Source organism: Asparagus officinalis, chromosome 2 (assembly GCF_001876935.1).
Source record: "Asparagus officinalis chromosome 2, Aspof.V1, whole genome shotgun sequence".
Taxonomy (NCBI): Eukaryota; Viridiplantae; Streptophyta; class Magnoliopsida; order Asparagales; family Asparagaceae; genus Asparagus; species Asparagus officinalis.
The window spans coordinates 28,206,788-28,227,874 of record NC_033795.1 but is presented as its reverse complement, the minus strand read 5'-3'; the positions used below and the strand labels follow the sequence as shown (position 1 = coordinate 28,227,874).

The 21,087-nt window shown below is 41.4% G+C and overlaps 1 protein-coding gene across 1 annotated transcript; it reads left to right on the top strand.

Moving 5' to 3' along the window:
- LOC109830997 (UPF0261 protein BPP1817-like) lies at positions 138–18,031 on the top strand. Its single transcript, XM_020398342.1, is given in 11 exon segments — positions 138–350; positions 4,575–4,814; positions 4,816–4,903; positions 4,906–5,002; positions 5,004–5,202; positions 10,313–10,423; positions 10,425–10,520; positions 12,255–12,321; positions 12,324–12,451; positions 12,570–12,789; positions 17,832–18,031. Coding segments are annotated over 11 exon segments (1,659 nt in total).

Sequence of the window (21,087 nt, the reverse complement as noted above, 5' to 3'; positions counted from 1 at the left end):
TGGGAGTACCAAAGTTAATTGTGCCTACTGTGGCCAGTGGTCAGACTAACCTTAAGTCGGAACATCGGATTTAACACTGTTTCCATCAGTAGTTGATATCTGAGAAATCAATAGTGTCAGTAAAGTTGTACTGTCTAATGCCGGAGCAGCTGCTGATCGTGGGAAAACTACTTGCACGTGATGCTTCTGCTGATATGATGTGTAAGCCTACTGTGGGAATAACTATGTTTGGTGTTACAACTACTCCATGTGTTACTGCTGTGAAGGAAGGGTATGAGACGCTTGTATTTCATGCTACCGGAGTTGGCGGAAAAGCAATGGAAGAACTTGTTAGAGGCGGCTTCATACAGGTTTTGTTAATTTTATCGCTTGCAGAACTGAATGTTGTGGAGAAGAACTTGGAAAAAGCAGATTTTTGGTCATAAGTCGACTCATGCACAGGCATAAGTCGACTTATGGTAAGTCGACTTATGGTAAGTCGTAAGTCGACTTACGATCTGCTGTGGATTGTTGATTTTGGGCTCTGGCAAGTCGACTTATCAGGTCTGATAAGTCGACTTATGATCTCTTCTCCAGTTGCTGTTTTTCGCTCTGCCAAGTCGACTTATGCAGACTGATAAGTCGACTTATGACGGGTTTTTTGGAAAGTTCAGGTTCCTATTTGCAGTCTGTTTGGGTTTCTGTTTTGGTATAAATACCAATACGATTTGAGGGTTTTGTGAGGAGAGTTTTGGGGTTTTGGAGCACAGAAAAAGAGAGATCTTTCTGAGCTATTTGTTAGGGTTATTGGTTGAGAGATTGAGAGATTTGTTGGTGAGATTAGTTGGTTCGTTTGAGCGATTTGTAATCTCAATTTGTACTCTCCTTCTCTATTAGTGAAAACCCACCCCCTTCTTGCCCCGTGGACGTAGGCAATTTGCCGAACCACGTAAAACCTTGGTGTTTGTGTTTTGTTTGGTCTTTCTCTCGGCGTTCGTTGGTTTGGTTTCTCAAAGCATCAGTCACAACAAGTGGTATCAGAGCACGGGCAACGCTTGGGCTATTTGGAGGAGTAGATCGCTTTGGAAGTTCATCTAGGGCTTCGTTTGGTGATAAAGGTGGGATCTTTTTTTGTAAAAATCTCGTCTTTTTCAGTTTGGATCTATTTCTCGTTTGTTTCCGCATTGGTTTGGTGGTGCCTTGAGGATTATGGCCGAGAAAGAAGGAGTTGTGGGCAGTACTTCCGGCGTGAAGACCGTCCAAAGCTTGAATATCCACTCAATGAAGATTGATGTGGAAAAGTTCAATGGCACAAACAATTTTGGACTTTGGCGATGCGAAGTCATGGATGCGCTCAACGCGCAAAATTTGGAAGATACGTTGGAGTTGGACGGGAAACCGGACAACATTGATGAGAAGGTTTGGAAAAAGATGAATCGAACGGCGTGTGGTGTGATTAGGTCTTGTCTCACTCAAGATCTAAAGTATGATGTGATCAATGAGACTTCTGCAAAGAAGATTTGGGAGATCCTTGAGAGCAAGTATTTGACCAAGAGTGTGGAGAATCGCTTGCATTTGAAGAGGAGGCTTTACCGCTTCCAGTTGAAGAAAGGAACCTCCATTGGTGATCACATGAACCACTACACGAAGCTTCTTGCGGATTTGGCGAATGTGGATGTTAAGATTGAAGATGAGGACAAGGCGTTGTTGCTATTGAGTTCCTTGCCTGACGAGGAATATGAGACCTTCGTTCTTACTCTTATTAATGGGAAGGCATCTCTTTCGTATAGTGAGGTCACCGCTGCACTTGTGAATTATCAGCTTCGAAAGAAGGATAAGGAGACTTCGTTTGAGCCGGTAGCGGGGGCGTTGGTCGCAAGAGCAAAGGGTCCAAACCGTAGTGGGAGGCTGGTAATTTTCCTCATCTTCCTTCTCCCGATTTCATTGAAGAATTCATCGAATCCAAACCCTAGTTCTCTGATTGAATTGCTCATTAAAAAGGCGATCATGACCTAAAACTTCCCTTCCCTGGTTGAATTGTTAGTGTGATTGTGGATCGTGAGCTAAAACTTCCCATTTTAGTCGCAATCTCCTTTTGTTTATGATTGTAGCTTTTTGATTAAGCGATGGTTGGAGGATCTCTCAAATTGACTTCGATTCAGCTATCATTCTTAAATTTTGCGAGGTTCAGATCAAAACCTAGGGTTTTACCGTTAGTTTTCAGGACTAGTATCTAGTATTCTTGTGGGATTCAGATCAGGATACTGGATAGTTCATTGAAGTTTAGATTTTTATGCTGTAGATACACCTCTTGAAGTGTGGATACTAAATTATTGATGATGTAATCTGGTCCGAATCCGACGTGCCGGATTTGATTATAATTATTCTGTTTATCTATTTGTATAATTTGATGAATTCATATAATGGATACTTGAGCCAAAACTATGTTTGAGTTGTTTATATAATTTCCATACAAGCTAATATAGTATTATCTATATCTTCTTGAGTGGATTAGCCTGTGAGCATGAGGTTTTGTCTTCCCCTTTCTTTGGCATCCCTGTTTCTTTGTCACCATGAGTTGCAAGGGAGAAGTTGGAATGTAAGCTTGAGTTGTGTTGGGCGCAGAGTCACGCCCACCGCCGCGGAAGCGATATCACCTGAGAGAGAGCCCTGACTTTTGTTTGCACAAAGTACAAGTCAAACTCGAAATCTGTGTTTCGCGAAGGAAACCTAGACTCAGTAGCGAAATATCTCAGCGAAGTGAGATATCCACTCTTCCTCTCATCAGCGCAAGACCGAATTTTGAGGGATCCTACAAGCAATAGCCAACAACCCAGAAAAACAGTAAATACACGAGATTTACGTGGTTCGGCAAACTAGCCTACGTCCACGGGAGGGGGTTTCACTATGAGGAGAATACCAAACTTAATACAAGTTTTATCTCAACTCTTTTCTTTTCTCTCTAAGAAAACTCACAAACCTAATTGTTTTCTCCACAATTTTCCCACTTAATATTTTTCCCCACACCAAAACACCTCCACCACCTCTCCTATTTATAGGAGAAACTAAAAGGGGGGATCCGGATTAATTGGCGGGCTGAATGGGGCGGGAGAAGAAAAAATCGCGCGGAATTTTTCCGCGCTCGGGAGCTGGCAGCGGGAGAACTCCCGCGCTCGGGAGTTGGCAGCGGGAAAAAGTTCCCGCGCACGTGGGTGAGCCCCCCACGATCACATAAGGAGTGTTACCTTTTCTGGGAAGAAGCATATGGAGTTCAAGCACCCCCTCCGTCGAAGTTCAACTGCTTTCCAAGAGCTCAAGCACCCCAAACTTATATATGAGTCTTGACTTTACTCCCTACCACATGGCTCATAGCCAGTAAGAGTACTGAATTTGAGCCCGGGTAGCCTGCGAGGGCTTCCCCAACCTAACCAAATGGACGGTCCCCGATGGATCATCTATTTGCAACACATTACGTGTTCTAAATATGCAAAATATGACAGCCATCTTACGTACAATTGGTTGTATACTATTCTTTAAGAAATGGATCTGCCCGAATTTGGAACAAGTTCTCTTTTTATATGGGTCAGACCCATTTTATTTGAGCTAAGAATTATTAATTCAGGGCCATGCATGTTGAGTCCGGGTTAGAGTTAGGCTCGGGGGCCCTGGTTCTACCTAACCAGACCCATAACTAATATAGCCTGGCTGTTAAATTAGAGAGAGAGAGAGAGAGAGAGAGAGAGAGAGAGAGGGTGAAGAATATGGTAATCAAGGGTTCATATCAATAGCCAAAGTTAAGAAGAAGCTTCTACAAGCTGTCTCCGTGTTACAAGCTAAAAAATTTAGAGAATCTTCTACATGTTGAGCATTTGAAGTAGTAAACTGATTGGGGTTTACTACGTCGTTCAAATTGTTGATGAAGTGTTTATTTTAACTACCAACGTCTATCATCAACATGAAATTATCTATGGAACACAACTCTAAACTAAGAAGGCTCCACCAAAAAGATTGATGCAACATTATTTAGATGAAGGAAAAAGGAACGCAGATACATTGGAGAGATTATTCTTTTTCGGTAATCTTTGTATTCTTTTAACTTGTATATATAGTTTGTCTAGAAGTAAACAAGTACTCTAGCTTGCAAGGAACTTGGTACGACGAGAATCATTTTCGACATTTAACATATGCTAAGTGTTGCAGTAACACAAGATGCTTCATCGCATATTTTGAAGCAACATCAATGATTTTACAATTTCAACTAAAACACTTTGTAACTATATGTATATACTGGATGAATCACAATCTTTTAACTCCATGTTATTTGCGAGTGCAGGACCAGTAAGCATTTTATTTATTTCAGGACTATTTGCGTTATTGCTAATTATCATATCTGATGGTCTAATGGTTTATTTTTCTTTGTGCGTTCTCAAATTGATATCGTGCTTTCTAACTGTAGTGTTTCTTGTTTTATTTTCTTGGTTATGTGCTCGATACCATATGAAAAAACTCAGTTAATTTGACTCGTTTATTAGTATCTATGTTGTTCTGCAATTAGGGGGTCGTACAAGTTACTCTCTCATATCATGAAATGACAGGTAGAAGTTTGTGTTGTTGATGTCTCAAGTAGTCAGAAGGAAACATCTCCTCTAGAAGGCCTTTCTTTTATCAGTAGAAAAGATATTCTTTCGTATGTGCCCTCATTTGTTTCTTACAAGCTTCCGGATGATAGAGGTGAAGCAATTGCAGTCATGAGTAGTGCCCTCATTTGTTTCCTGAGGAAAGCTTATGAGGATCGCATCCTAGGTGGAGCCATAGGCATTGGAGGCAGTGGATCGAACTTCTCTAACTGCTCCGGCTTTGAGATCTCTTCCTCTGGGAGTACCAAAGTTAATTGTGCCTACTGTGGCCAGTGGTCAGACTAACCTTAAGTCGGAACATCGGATTTAACACTGTTTCCATCAGTAGTTGATATCTGAGAAATCAATAGTGTCAGTAAAGTTGTACTGTCTAATGCCGGAGCAGCTGCTGATCGTGGGAAAACTACTTGCACGTGATGCTTCTGCTGATATGATGTGTAAGCCTACTGTGGGAATAACTATGTTTGGTGTTACAACTACTCCATGTGTTACTGCTGTGAAGGAAGGGTATGAGACGCTTGTATTTCATGCTACCGGAGTTGGCGGAAAAGCAATGGAAGAACTTGTTAGAGGCGGCTTCATACAGGTTTTGTTAATTTTATCGCTTGCAGAACTGAATGTTGTGGAGAAGAACTTGGAAAAAGCAGATTTTTGGTCATAAGTCGACTCATGCACAGGCATAAGTCGACTTATGGTAAGTCGACTTGTCAGGTCTGATAAGTCGACTTACGATCTGTTCTCCAGTTGTTGTTTTTCGCTCTGCCAAGTCGACTTATGCAGACTGATAAGTCGACTTATGACGGGTTTTTTGGAAAGTTCAGGTTCCTATTTGCAGTCTGTTTGGGTTTCTGTTTTGGTATAAATACCAATACGATTTGAGGGTTTTGTAGGAGCATATTTGGGGATTTTGGAGCACAGAAAAGAGAGATCTTTCTGAGCTATTGGTTAGGGTTATTGGTTGAGAGGTTGAGAGATTTGTTGGTGAGATTAGTTGGTTCGTTTGAGCGATTTGTAATCTCAATTTGTGCTCTCCTTCTCTATTAGTGGAAACTCTCCCCCTTCTTGTCCCGTGGACGTAGGAAATTGTTGAACCACGTTAAAATTGGTGTTTGGGTTTGTGCATTGATATTTGATTGTTTTTTGCCTTCTTTGATCGGCGTTTGTTTTGGTTCCTCGGCGCCGCCGTCCGTCACGACAAGTGGTATCAGAGCATATCGTTGTTGTTCGACACTACAAGTGGTATCAGAGCATATCGTTGTTTGGCACTACAAGTGGTATCAGAGCTCGGGCTACGCTTGGGCTATTTGGAGGAGTAGATCGCTTTGAAAGTTCGTCTAGGGCTTCGTTTGGTGATAAAGGTGGGGTCTTTTTGATAAAAATCTTATCTTTTCAGTTTTGGATCTATTTCTCGTTTGTTTCCGCATTGGTTTGGTGGTGTTTTGAGAATTATGGTCGAGAAAGAAGGAGTTGTGGGCAGTACTTCCGGCGTGAAGACCGTCCAAAGCTTGAATATCCACTCGATGAAGATTGACGTGGAAAAGTTCAATGACACAAACAATTTTGGACTTTGGTGATGCGAAGTCATGGATGCGCTCAACGCGCAAAATTTGGAAGATACGTTGGAGTTGGACGGGAAACCGGACAATATTGATGAGAAGGTTTAGAAAAAGATGAATCGAACGGCGTGTGGTGTGATTAGGTCTTGTCTCACTCAAGATCTAAAGTATGATGTGATCAATGAGACTTCTGCAAAGAAGATTTGAGAGATCCTTGAGAGCAAGTATTTGACCAAGAGTGTGGAGAATCGCTTGCATTTGAAGAGGAGGCTTTACCGCTTCCAGTTGAAGAAAAGAACCTCCATTGGTGATCACATGAACCACTACACGAAGCTTCTTACGGATTTGGCGAATGTAGATGTGGTGATTGAAGATGAGGACAAGGCGTTGTTGTTGTTGAGTTCCTTGCCCGATGGGGAATATGAGACCTTCGTTCTTACTCTTATTAATGGGAAGGCATCTCTTTCGTATAGTGAGGTCACTGTTGCACTTGTGAATTATCAGCTTCGAAAGAAGGATAAGGAGACTTCGATTGAGCCGGTAGCGGGGGCGTTGGTCGCAAGAGCAAAGGGTCCAAACCGTAGTGGGAGGTCACAGTCTAGAGGGGCACATCTTGGAGTTCGTAAGAATCGGTGTGCCTTTTACAAAGAGGATGGACATTGGAAAGCCGAATGCCCAAAGTTAGTTGATCGAGCCGGGAAGAATAAGGGAAAGCTATTCAAGCTTCAGAGGCGAATGTTGTCAAGGCCAGTGGTAACGATTTAGATTCGGATTCTTCGGGCTACTCATTATCTGCACTGTCGTCAGTTTGTGTTGTCTACTCTACAGAGTGGATGTTGGATTCGGGGACTACATACCATATTTGCCCTATGAGGGATTGGTTCTCCAGCTTTTAGGAGTTGGAAAGAGGGAATTTCGTGCTCATGGGGAATGATCACAAATGCTCTATTGGTGGTATCAGTACCGTTCGGATCAGGATGAGTGACGGGGTGATTCGGGAGTTGGTTGGAGTGAGGTTCGTTCCTCAGTTGAAGAAGAACATCGTTTCACTTGGAGCTTTGGAGGCAGCAGGCTATAGGGTCACCTTGACGGATGCACGCTTGAAGGTTATATTTGGGTCCATGATTGTGATGAAGGGCGTCAGAAGGAGCAATTTGTACTATTTGCTTGGGAGCACAGTGATTGATAGGATCAGGATGAGTGACGGGGTGATTCGGGAGTTGGTTGGAGTGAGGTTCGTTCCTCAGTTGAAGAAGAACATCATTTCACTTGGAGCTTTGGAGGCAGCAGGCTATAGGGTGACCTTGGCGGATGCACGCTTGAAGGTTACATTTGGGTCCATGATTGTGATGAAGGGCGTCAGAAGAAGAAATTTGTATTATTTGCTCGGAAGCACGGTGATTGATAGGGAGATGATGACTTCATCAGATTCGGCTAGACTGTGGTATTGTTTGGTGCTGGGGTATATGATTGGTAATGTCGTGCATTGGTTGTTGAGGAGTGTCATGACCTACAGATTGAAGTCCTGTGAGCATATTGGGATGAGCAAGACCGTGGTGGAGTTTGGCATTCCTATCCATCGAGTGAGGGGTCTTTTAGGAGGTGTTCAGTCAGGTATTTGGGGGCCTTCCAAGAAGGCATCATTGGGAGGTAATCGTATCTTAGTTTCCACAGTTGATGATTGTTCTAGGCATTATTGGGTCGCGACCAGTTCCCGTTGGTGCAAAGTCCTAGAAGTCAACAACAATTGGAAGAAATGTATTGGCAGAAAGGTAACTCGTTGTTCTAGATTTGGTAGGGGTCCTTTCTTGCATTTGTGCCAAGCTCACGGCAATAGGATGATGGGCAAAATCTGCAAGCGCACAGACTCGTTGTAGCTATCAAGGTCGATCCCACAGGGACTAGGGTTAATTACCAAATTTTACGTTATTAGACTAGTTAAACTAATGAGTAAATTAGAAGAGTAATTTCTAGAGATCCGGTATTAATCTTCACCTTTCAGTCCTTCAATTAATTACCTATGATTGCTAATACGGTGATCAAGCGAATCAACAAAATTAAAACACTAGAAATCAAGTTCAAAGATTTAAACTTTCACCAAGAACCTATATCAATTCATCATCAATCACCAAAAAGTTGGGTTCTTTCCCAACCCTAGACAAGAAATCTACTCACACATGATTGGAATAAGAGAAGACATCAAATAATTATGCAAATCAATCATAAGAAGAAATAAATCAAAGAGAGGAAAGAATTAACCCGTCTTTCAATTGAAATCTTCAAAATAAGAACTTGCAATCCAATCTTCTACAAGAGATTAATGTCTTCCTTCAATACTAGAACCCTAGAATAGTTGCTAGTTGATGGCTAAAAGAACATAAAAAAGATATCCAAAACCCTAAGTCAAAACATCTATTTATATATCCCTAAAAATCTGGAAAATAACTAATTCCCGCGCCACCGGTGTGGTCTGCACCACACCAGGGTGTGGTAGGGGCTGTTTTGCTGATTTTGTGCTTGTTTCTTCAGTTTTTGGTATTTTGGCTATAACTTTTGCGTTCGACCTCGGAATGAGGTGATTCAAGTTGCATTGAAATCCTGTTGAAGAGATCTACAACTTTTATCTTTTGAGTTTTTCTTGATTCAAACTGCATCATGGTAGAAATTCCAGTTCTTTATATTCGTGCATCCATTTTCTTCACGAACCATGCCTTCGAAATGTTGTTGTTGCTTCAAACTCTTGTAAAACTTCCAATGATCATCAAATCTTTTAATCTTGAGCCAATACCTACATATAAGAATACAAACAACAGCAGTATCATCGATCTAAACACGAAATATGCATTAAACACTCGTAAATCATGCTTAAAACACACTAAGATAATGCATATTTTACGTGTTTATCACAGGAGACACTTCATTGGTGTGGAGAATTTGGGGCGACGAGATGAGATGACAGTTTCAATGGGTTGTTCCTTTCTGGAGGAGGATCGGCGTTGGTTGTCGAGCATTGGTTCTGGAGCTTCGATATATTTGGGTCATCTTAGTCACAGGTCGCTGACTGCTGTATTAGGAGTTATTGGATCTGGTGGAGCTGCTTCAGATTTTGGGTTGCGTCGGATATTTGGATACCCAGTATTTGGTCACATCGAGGATGTGAGATTTGATCCGATTGCGTGTTTGGGGTTCGGAGGCTCAGTTGATTATTGTTTGGGAGCTTCTAATTTTGTTCTGAGCAGGTATGTCACTTTTGACTCTCGCCAGGTGGAGAGTGTTGATCAGGTCGTTTGGATATCGCAGCAGGTGGAGAGTGGTGCTACTCCACGTTGGGTGGAGATTACTCCATGTACTCCAGATCATACTACGTCATTTGGGATTCCAGCTGAGGTGATACATGTTGGGGATCATTTGATTTCGGATGCAGATGATGGATTGGTTTTGGATTCGGTTGTAGCTGGTGGACATGATTTGGATACGACCATTGGTTCACCTCATATGGAGGTGTTTGATTTGTATCAGTTTGGGACCGCTATCAGTTGCAGATCTGTCGGAGATATTGGGGAAGAGTTGCATACTTTTCTATTTGTTTGAGGGCCTTTGGAGGTCATTTGGGTGAACTACGTGAAGGCTTGATTCCTTGGGCAAGAGGATACGTAGGCGGTCTTTATGATGCAGCCGATTTGGTGAGCGACATCGACATTTGGGGTGAGTGTTCGCACTCCCATTTGAGTCTCAACATGTGAGGCATTTGTTTGGTTGGTGTTTGGGTTTGTGTATTGATATTTGGTTGTTTTTGGCCTTCTTTGATCGGCGTTTGTTTTGGTTCCTCGGCGCCGCCGTCCGTCACGACAAGTGGTATCAGAGCATATCGTTGTTGTTCGACACTACAAATGTACCGTGCTGGATTTGAACTATAATGCACACGAGGCATGAGGAATACATACTAATTGTTTCCGCAACTTATTTGTTGGCATTGCATTCCTTTTTATTTTTCAAAATTTTAATCATTGAAAACATTTCCTCAGTTCCCAATCTGTGCCCAGGTTCCAGTCAGTCTTAAGTGATTGCAGCCACTGACTTGAATCTTTCTGTAAATTTATTGAGAAAACTTCACGTTCTGGCATTGTTCTTTGGATGTAGGGTGTTTTGGATGTGACAACAACAGAAGTTGCTGATTATGTAGTCGGTGGTGTTATGGCTTGTGATGGTTCCCGATTTGATGCCATCATAGAGAAAAAGATCCCTTTGGTCCTTATGTGTAGGGGCCTCAGATACGGTAAACTTTGGAGCTAAGGATACAACACCTCCAGTGTTTAAAGATAGAAAGATTCATGCACATAATGGTCAGGTCAGCATTTCTTATGGACACTCCAATTTTACAACTGATTCTTGTATTCACAAGTGACACTTGATATCTAAAAATCACCGAAAAATAATAATCTATGTGAACAGGTCCTTGCAATGCGTTAGGAAATATTATTTGTAAACCTTGTGAACAAACTTAAGTTAGTGGACGTTATAATGAAGTATTGACACTTTTAAAGGAGAGTCACACCTGCCTACTGCTTATGGGATAGTTGCACACATTGGTTCCTGGGTTTTGCATACATCTTAATTTCCACATATTCTTAAATTTAATAAGAAAAAAAATACCTGAGATGTATCATACACTCATAGAATAGACCGTTATATACCCTAAAATTCAAAAGCATAATTTAAGAGAGCTGGATTGGATACTATATCAGCCGCCATGAATTGGAGCCTTAACCAGCTGAATTCCATTTCATTCGTGTGTAAAGTTGCATCGTAAGATTGGAGGTCAATCTTCGCCACAGGCTTTACAGGATTAACCTGATCGAATACCATTTTATAGTATAACATTGGAAGCTTATTGTTTGAATCTTTTGAAATCCTTCAACGTACTTAATGCCACGAAGCATTGATACACAAGTAAATCAAGATCTATTGGTTTTTCATTTATTATTTTAATTATTTTTACAAAGTTGAGACTTCTTTCCTTGGCGCTATCTTCATTTGTAGGCATTGTTTATTAGTAATGAAGTGCAACGCTCTTATGAACAACTTTAGTGTACTGTAGACATTTAATTATCATGTAACTTGTTACTCTGTCAAAACTAGGGAAGTTTATTTATATTGGTAAATGACTCTTCAAAAGAATATTGATGCATCATGTGGAGAAAGTAATGTAAAATTAACTCATTTGTCATAATTGTCCATCAAGACCTTGATCAATAGATGGTTTTTTTTTTTAATTTTAAATCACAACAGTAATGCAGTCCATGCTATTTATTCAGCTTTGGGCGGTGTCTAACATGATCGGAAATTGACCTGTGTTTCCTTCCCTTTTGTAGCCATAAAGCAAAGATATACTAAGGTTGGCCCTGTTGATCGGATTTCGCAACATTCTCCTTACTCTGCAGAAAAAAACTTCAGGCATCATAAACCTCGAAGTATCTTTCAGTCCTGCCAGGGTAGAGAATCACCTTCTACCTGTGCTCGGATCCTTCAACCAAAGTTCTTAGTCTTCCAAATTCAACATCCAAAACTTGAATATGTCACAGCGAACGATTTAATAAACTATTTCCTTGGTTACATTTTTAACAAGCCTTGTTACTTTTTTTTGGGCAGTAAGGAATATGGTATATACTATATGGTGGCAGGTATTCTATAGAACCTATACAAGTGAGTAATTGACAGTCTTGTCTGGTAAACATCATATGCTCGCAGGAAACTTTATCAAGTAGACATCTCTTGTTATGTTATTAACTTCAGTATTAAGGAGAAAATAGTTTTGTACAGAATACACTATCAGTAATTGAGGTGAGGGGTTGATACTGTTGAGGCTTTAAAATTCCCTGGGTACTATGTGCAAAGTTCAAAGAAGCTCAGATTTTTGTTTATGATCTTACTTAGCTGCATATGAATAATTTGATCATTTTCTTCATGATGTTCATGTGTAGAAGATACCTTTGGCCTGCGCTTATGTGCACACGCATGTAGGCATGTGTGCTTGTGTTGTCAACAGATAAGCAGTGAAGCTAACCATTTTGATGCATTGCAGGTTTCGCTAATACGAACTACTGGCGACGAAAACAAGAAGTTTGCAAGATTTATTGCTGAGAAAGTGAATAGTCTTCATCAAGAGTTTGTATTTGTCTACCAGAGAAGGGCGTCTCTGCACTAGATGCTCTTGGGAAGCCATTTTATGATCTAATAAATTAATTGGATAAGCTAGTAGAGAAAAACAGTGATAGACAGGTACCATTTTGATAGTGTTTCCATATGCTCAATTTGCATGTTTTAGAGTTTATAGTTTATATGTGTCTATGTCCACTATCTCATACACATAACTTATATTTATGTTTTACTTCTGTAGGTGAAGATAATACCGTGCCATATCAATTATCCAAATTTTGCTGATGCCTTGGTTGATTCATTGTTGGAGATGAATATCTCTAGAACTGTGAATTCTCGAGAAATTCCTGCTTTCGAGCAGAAGTATTGTCCAAGCATGGTTGAAAGCAGCACTGAGGGAAAAGACACAGATGACAGGGTTATTTGGCGGACCCCAATCGACTTTCCTGATGCAAAGCCAGGTTTTATATCTATTGAGCATGCAATATTTGCTCATTAGTATGAATCATTCTTCCAGAGCATGCTAACTGTTATTCTCTAAAATGCTCATGTGTAGGATTAAGCTTATGATTTTTCGAACTGCCACCGATCATCTGCATGAAGAAGACGCTTATCACCTGGAAAAATTGAAATGTTTTAACTGAAACTAGACTTTTGTAGGGAGCTTCAATCCGATAAAAGTAATGCAAGAATCGAAGGCATGATATTCCAATGTACAATAATGGGGACATGACATCGGGAAAAAAAGAAGAAGCGAAATCCTCCTCTCTACGTATAGTCTAAACAAGAGTTAACTTAAAGCTGTACTTTCAAACTGATACGAATTAAAATGCGGAAGCGATATTTGACAAGTTAGACCTATAACTTATCAATGGCGAACGAACTCAAGACCTATTGAGATCGAACAAGTTTATACTCAAAAGACGCGTTTTGAATAAAAACTAAATTTGTTTGCTAACAAGCAAGTTTTTGTATTTCTTAAAATTTCTGAATTTATCAAAAATTACAATCTTCAAGACTATAAATAGCCTTAAGAGGACAACCGTTACAGCCAAATAAAAGACTCCTAATAAAAGACTCCTAATGACAAAATTAAACTTGCTAATTATGACCATTAATTCTAGCCATTTAAGACCTACTAAATGTAGTAATAAAACAATAAACAATTCACTAAATAGGGTAATAATCACCCTTTATTGACCAAATAAAGTGGAACTAAATTGTTTTGTAGAAGCCCTGCACTCAGACGAATCCAAAGCATGTGACCAAACTTACGAACCGCGCATTCGAACTCGACAACCCTTCTGCCAACATAAGATTATGGCCCAACGAACCATGAGTAGCCTCAATCGTCTCACTACTCGGCCACCCCCATGAGCTTCACGTACCAACAATTCCCGAATTGGGTGCCTCGGAATACAAAGACGGTTTCCCTTAAATAGAAACCCATCTTGAACGACGAACTCTCCAGTAACCCCAACCAAGCCTTTGCTAAATAATTCCCCAAAATACTCATCATTCTCATAATGAGCTTTCAACATTTCGAACCCAAGTAACCGGGCATTAAGCACGGAAATTAAAGAATACCGCCGCGACAACGCGTCAGCCACGATATTAGTCTTACCATCCTTGTACTTAGCAGAAAAATGAAAAGCTTGTAAGAATTCAACCCACTTGGCATGACGAGGACTCAAATTTTGCTGCCCGTTGATGTATTTCAAAGACTCATGATCGGAATGTAAAACGAAATGATTCGGACGCAAGTAATGACTCCAATACATAAGTGCTCTAACAATGGCGTAAAACTCCTTGTCATAGGTACAATACTTCAAACGAGCACCCCCCAATTTTTCCGAAAAGAAGGCCACTGGTCGATTCCTCTGTCTTAATACAGCCCCGATACCGACCCCGCTAGCATCACATTCAACCTCGAAAGGCTGAGAAAAATCGGGCAAAGCTAACACGGGTGCCTGACATAATTTCTCTTTCAATAAATCAAATGAAGCTTGGGCAGCCTCTCCCCACACAAACGCCCCCTTTTTAAGGCATTCCGTCATTGGACTCGCAATAGTACTAAAGTCTCGAATAAACCGGCGATAAAAAGAAGCAAGACCCAAAAAAGACCTTACCTCCGTGACTGAACCAGGCGATGGCCAGGTTCGTATTGCATCGACCTTGGACTGGTCGACCTCCACTCCTTCTCCTGACACCACGTAACCCAAGAACAACACTTTCTCCTCCAAGAAAGAACATTTCTCACGTTTCCCATATAGCCTTTGCTCCCTCAGTTTCTCGCAAACCATTCTAAGATGCTCAAGATGCGCCTCTAAATTCCAACTATAAACTAGAATATCGTCGAAGTAGATGACCACAAACTTGCCCAAAAATGCCTTCAATACTTCATTCATTAGGCGCATAAACGTACTCGGGGCATTAGTGAGACCAAATGGCATGACGGTCCACTCATACAACCCGTATTTAGTCTTGAAAGCGGTTTTCCACTCGTCCCCTTCACGCATACGGATTTGATAGTATCCGCTTCGTAAATCTATCTTAGAAAATATTTTAGAGCCATGGAGCTCGTCAAGCAAATCATCAAGTCGAGGAATTGGGAACCGATATTTAATCGTGATATTGTTGACCGCCCTTGAATCGACACACATTCGCCACGACCCATCCTTTTTTGGTACGAGTAAAACCGGAACCGCACAAGGACTCATACTCTCCCGAACATACCCATACTCCATTAGTTCATTAATCTGTTTTTGAAGCTCTTTAGACTCCTCTGGATTACACCTATAAGCAGCCTTGTTAGGCAATGGCGCCCCGGGAACAAGGTCAATTTGATGTTCGATCCCTCTAATAGGTGGTAAACCCGGTGGTAAAGAGTCGGGAAACACATCTGCGAATTCCCGTATCAACCCATCAACTGGACTGTCAGTCGGCAGCCCCCGGCCTAACGCTGATTCCTCCTTGGCCAAGAGGAGATAAACACACTCCCCTCGATCAATAGCTCGTTCAATATCCCGCTCCTTAATCAGCATAGTTGCCTTCTTCTTCTTAGTGCTCATAGACCGAATAGCCTGAGATGACATGGGTTTTAATACAATTTTTTTACCCTTGTCCCTCAACACGTACTCATTGCTTCTTCCCCGATGCACAACATCTCGATCAAACTGCCATGGCCTCCCTAACAAAACGTGACAAGCATCCATAGGGATTACGTCACAAAGTACCTCATCGGTATAAGAGCCCATCGACAAGCCTACTCGAGCCTGCCTAGTAACCTTCACACTATTCCCATCGTTCAACCAATGAAGCGCATAAGGTTTAGGATGCGCAACAGTGGACAAACCCAACTTGGACACCATCCCTTCCGATGCCACATTAGTACAACTCCCACCGTCTATAATTACGCTACACCACTTGCTATTGACTTGGCATTTGGTGTGGAACAATTGTTCCCGCTGATCCGAATCAAAGGACTCGGCTTGAACTTGTAAAGAACGGAGAACCAACAGAGTATCATACACAGGGGCCTCATAACCCTCCTCCTCCTCTTCTTCTTTCTCACTTTCATCAAAATTAAACACATCTCCCAATCGCTCCTCTTCCTTGGCCAACTCCTCACGACACTCCCTAGCCTCTCTCAATGTTACCACCCTCTTGTTAGGACACGAACTTTGAAAATGTCCGAACCCCTGACACTTGAAACAACGAACCTTCGACAAACTAGTCTCCTTACCCGACTCGAAGGTCTTCGGTATGGTTTTGGTCGAATTATTTGAGTTTGGAGTAGGTGTTGTTTTTGGGGAAAAGACGGGTTTGGAATAGTTATTAGGGCTACTGTATTCTCTACTCGAACCCCCTGACTTAAACTTCCCTTGGGCCTCAATCTTAACACATAAATTGCACAAAGTATCAAAATCCGAATATGGGTATAACTCGACAGAATTGGCAATATTACGATTCAGACCACGAAGAAAACGAGACATTTTTTGTTCCTCATTTTCCTCCAATTCCCCCATTAGAATTAATTTTTCAAACTCATCTATATACTCGGCAACGCTTAATTTCTCTTGTACCAAATCCGTGATTTTACGATAAATATCCAATTTATGAGTAGCTGGTACATACCTTTTCCTCAATTTACGTTTTAAGGAATCCCACGATGCCACCTTGTCCTTTCCAGCGCGAGTTCACTTTGCTTTTAACCCCTCGTACCAAAGTGATGCTCCCTTGCTTAATCTTAGAATAGCATATTTGCATCTCTTCTCGTCGCTGAGATCTTTAAAATCGAACAAACGATCGATTTTCCTTTCCCAATCCAAATAATCCTCCGGGTTGGTACCACCAATGAATTCGGGAAGTTCCGAAACCTTGAATTCATCCGGCTTCGATCGAGGACCAGAACGACTGCCCGTAGGGCGGTTGCGGAGCAACTCTCGAAGATTTTCGAGTATCATATCATCGTCAAATTCTGCCATGATTTTTTTTTTTTTTTTTTATTTTTTTTTTAAGATAGGATAATATTTGGGCGAGCCTAAATGCCTAGGATCGTCTCGATAAATGGAAATCAAGAGCCGAGGCTCTGATACCACTAATGATACGAATTAAAATGCGGAAGCGATATTTGACAAGTTAGACCTATAACTTATCAATGGCGAACGAACTCAAGACCTATTGAGATCGAACAAGTTTATACTCAAAAGACGCGTTTTGAATAAAAACTAAATTTGTTTGCTAACAAGCGAAGACGAAGGATCAGATACCGGCTCCGCGATCGCTTCGGACAACACGGTATCCAGCGAGGGACAACCCCGCGAGGTACTCATGATCAGTGCCGAACAAATGAACAAAATGCTTGAAGACGCCCTAGCTCGGCAGAAAGAAGCTTTCAAGTTCGAGATGGAGATGACCCTGCAGCGGATGAGGGAGATGCACGACCAGCAGATCGCAGCTCTGACAACTCATCAAGAGGAGCCCACTCGACCCAATCATCATAACCAAGAAGAGAATGAACGGGAAGGGAATAATGTCATTATTCCCCCTGTCCACAATGACAACGGAGGCGGTCCTGTAGATGATAATGCCAAAGAAGACCACATTACCTCCCCCCAAAACCACTCGAAGATAGAAACGAGTGAAGACAAAAAGATGAAAGACTTGGAGAGCAAAATCAATCGACAACCCTTCTGCCAACATAAGATTATGGCCCAACGAACCATGAGTAGCCTCAATCGTCTCACTACTCAGCATCACAAACTTTTTCTGACCAAGAAGCATGTGTTACAACAACAAGAAAAGAAAAGGAATAAAAAAAGAAGAGGGGGAAAAAAGAAGGGAAAAGGAACAAGATCTACCGGTTGGGGAACGACTACTTCAGATGAGTATGTTGAGAAGGAAATGGTTAGTCGAATAGGCAATGCACTCTTATATGGAAACCGGTACGAATTTGGCACCTCACGTACATTGAATGTATAATATTTTATTTGTTCTTGACAAACTCTGCAGAGGACCCAGATTATACCACGACAACTGAAGCAACAAATAAATAAGGGTGTGCCCGTTATAGGGGCCGGCGCGGGGACAGGCATATCTGCAGGAGTGTTGGTGGTGTTAGACCTGTTTCTGAGGAATGGAAGGCGGCTGACTAGAAAAACTGATGTACGTAGACCAAAGGAACTCACAGCTGACAGATAATAGAAAGAACATGCTTGGCTTTTGGGTGTCCAACGAAGGTTCCATTGCTTCGCAACGCCAGAAGGGTGCTTCTCACATCAAGCTATTAAATGCTCACCACCGCAAATGTGAGGTTGCGCGGTTCATGAAGAGTCGCCATCCAATCTTACTTTTCGCGACAATCCAACCCATTATACTAGCTGGCTTTCGGTTCGAAGCTGTATAAATTCAACTGGCGCGTGCGAAATGAAATGCCTCATCCGAACTCCAGCCCGCAAGCCGTGACTCGCGTGCTTTCGGCGAGACGAGTACAAAGAAAGTACCAAACAAATCGTAGAGTGCTGATGCTCCCTTGTGTGTGTGTTGCATGTACGAGGATGTGCCAGTTATCAGTTCCCGACCCTCCCAAAGCAATCAAACATAGGAAGTTGACTGTTGATCGTGTAGTATAGCTCGCATCTTTTCCTCTTTTTCAGTGTGGGTCAAAACACGTAATCTTGGCAGAAGCAGGGGAAGTCAGAACGCGCTAAAAGCTTTTGGGTAAAATCTTTGGTATATTTTGACAACTTTGAGCCTTGCGCCCTTTTCCCAAACTGCTTTGCGTTATGAAACCATTTTGCATATTGCCTGTAGTTTATGTTCGTGCTATCTGCAAGTGCGGTAAGGTTTACCAAGGTTTATATTGAAAATTAGATTTTTTTTTTTTTTTTGGCTGTTTCAGTTCTAGGAATTTGGTGGAAAGCTTAGTGCTAGATTGGCGAGACGAGTACAAAGAAAGTACCAAACAAATCGTAGAGTGCTGATGCTCCCTTGTGTGTGTGTTGCATGTACGAGGATGTGCCAGTTATCAGTTCCCGACCCTCCCAAAGCAATCAAACATAGGAAGTTGACTGTTGATCGTGTAGTATAGCTCGCATCTTTTCCTCTTTTTCAGTGTGGGTCAAAACACGTAATCTTGGCAGAAGCAGGGGAAGTCAGAACGCGCTAAAAGCTTTTGGGTAAAATCTTTGGTATATTTTGACAACTTTGAGCCTTGCGCCCTTTTCCCAAACTGCTTTGCGTTATGAAACCATTTTGCATATTGCCTGTAGTTTATGTTCGTGCTATCTGCAAGTGCGGTAAGGTTTACCAAGGTTTATATTGAAAATTAGTTTTTTTTTTTTTTTTGGCTGTTTCAGTTCTAGGAATTTGGTGGAAAGCTTAGTGCTAGATTTCTTGAAAGACTAACTACTGATCCAGCCACGGTCAGTTATTTGAATGATCGCGTGCATCACTTACAACAAATTATAAGGGTAGCAACGGGAGATAAACGTGCAGAAGGCTACTCCATTTGACAGCAATCTTTAGGGCACTAACATTCGAATTTCCAGGTTTTAGATATTTGAAAGATTATGAAAGGTTAAAATTTGCAGAGTGAATCACGCTTGCATGAACTGGAAGTTGGGAAGATATTTGTTCAGGTAAACCAATTTTTACACACAGAAATCGGGGTTTGGTCGCAAATCTTTTTCAGATTCAGACCTGATTTCATTTGTTTATTTATTTTTCAAAAAAAAAAGATTTTTTTTTTTTAATTTATGATGTGTGTAGCGGGTCCTATCTCAGGTCCTCGAGAAGCTGAGTTCATACTCAAGTGTGCCAAGGGACTTCATGGGTTTTATGATGCAATGCGTCAAGCTTAGGGAGACTAGCGGTTGAACAAGCTATTGCAAACACAGTCAAGAAGGACAGAAGCATTTCTATCAAGGGAGATTATGCGAGACATGCTTGGCAACATCCTTTCTCCACGTGCGCGCGCGTGATGACTACAGTAACGAGAGCACTTGTTGATTCATTTTGGTAACCTTTTGTAATGTTTTCGTGCTCGTGTTCTACATGAAACGTTCCACGTGAAACCGGGATGTCATGAAACGGATGTTCTGCATTTGACTTGATAGAGCCACGTTTCCCGTGTTCTGCATGAAACCGGGATGTCATGAAACGGATGTTGCATTTTGATAGGCTTTGATAGAACTAAGCAACTCCGTTGAATTTGCTCCCTTGTGGTTTCAGCTTATTCTCCCTCTCATATATATATATATATGGGTATGCTCGACAAGGAAAAACGAAGGAATAACCCAATCATGGTTTTGCAAATTTAGTTTAAAAACTAACATAGGGATCAAATTGCAGTAGCTGTTATAAATGGAGGGGACTTATTGACAACTTCAATAATTTGAGGGACTTTGGTCAAACAATCAAAGATTTAAGGTACCAATATCTAAAAAAAACATTTTTTGAACTCAATACTCTTTGTTATTGTTGTTCATGTATTTCATCAGATCTTATTACTTTGAACAAAACCAACATTTTTATATCAATCGTTGCTGTTAAACCCTTAATCAAGTCAAAAACGTCAAATTTGGACGCTAAATGGAATTGAATTTACAATAGGGAGCAAGGAAAAAAATGTAAATCTTGATCTTCAGGCTCCTTTCTTCCCCATCCTGCCATGGCTGCCTTTTTCAAGCTCTGCAACAACTGAGCTTAATAGGTTTAGAATTGAGAGAGAGTTGGGCGGGAGGATAAGAAGGCTGTCGACGAAGAGGCCTCAGGCGAGGTGCCAACTACTACGAGGAAGCCTCAGGCGAGGTGCCGATGACGAAGAGGCAGCATTCAGGTGAATCGCAGCGGGTCTAGGGTTATGCGAGAGAGAGACTACAAAATAATTTTGAGAGACGAAATCTAATCGCGCGATTGTAATTTGAAGGAATGGATATATGCCAAATCACAGGGGGTTAGGCGAAAATTTGAAATCTTAGCTATTGGGCTTTGAAATCAACCCGATCAAAATCAACTGATTTAAAATTCGTGCCTAAAATTCTGCCCAAACTTGGGATTTGGATTTGAACTATCCTTGATTCCAAATCCAGGGTCTAAATCCACATTCCCAAACAGAATTTTTGACAAATGAAGCGAGGCAAGCTCTCATTAAGCATTTCTTTCATAAGCCTTCACGAACTACTATTTGTATCTTTGTTACGCGTCTTATGAAAGAATGTGAACGTGCTGGTTCGAATCGTGCAATTCCGTAGTTG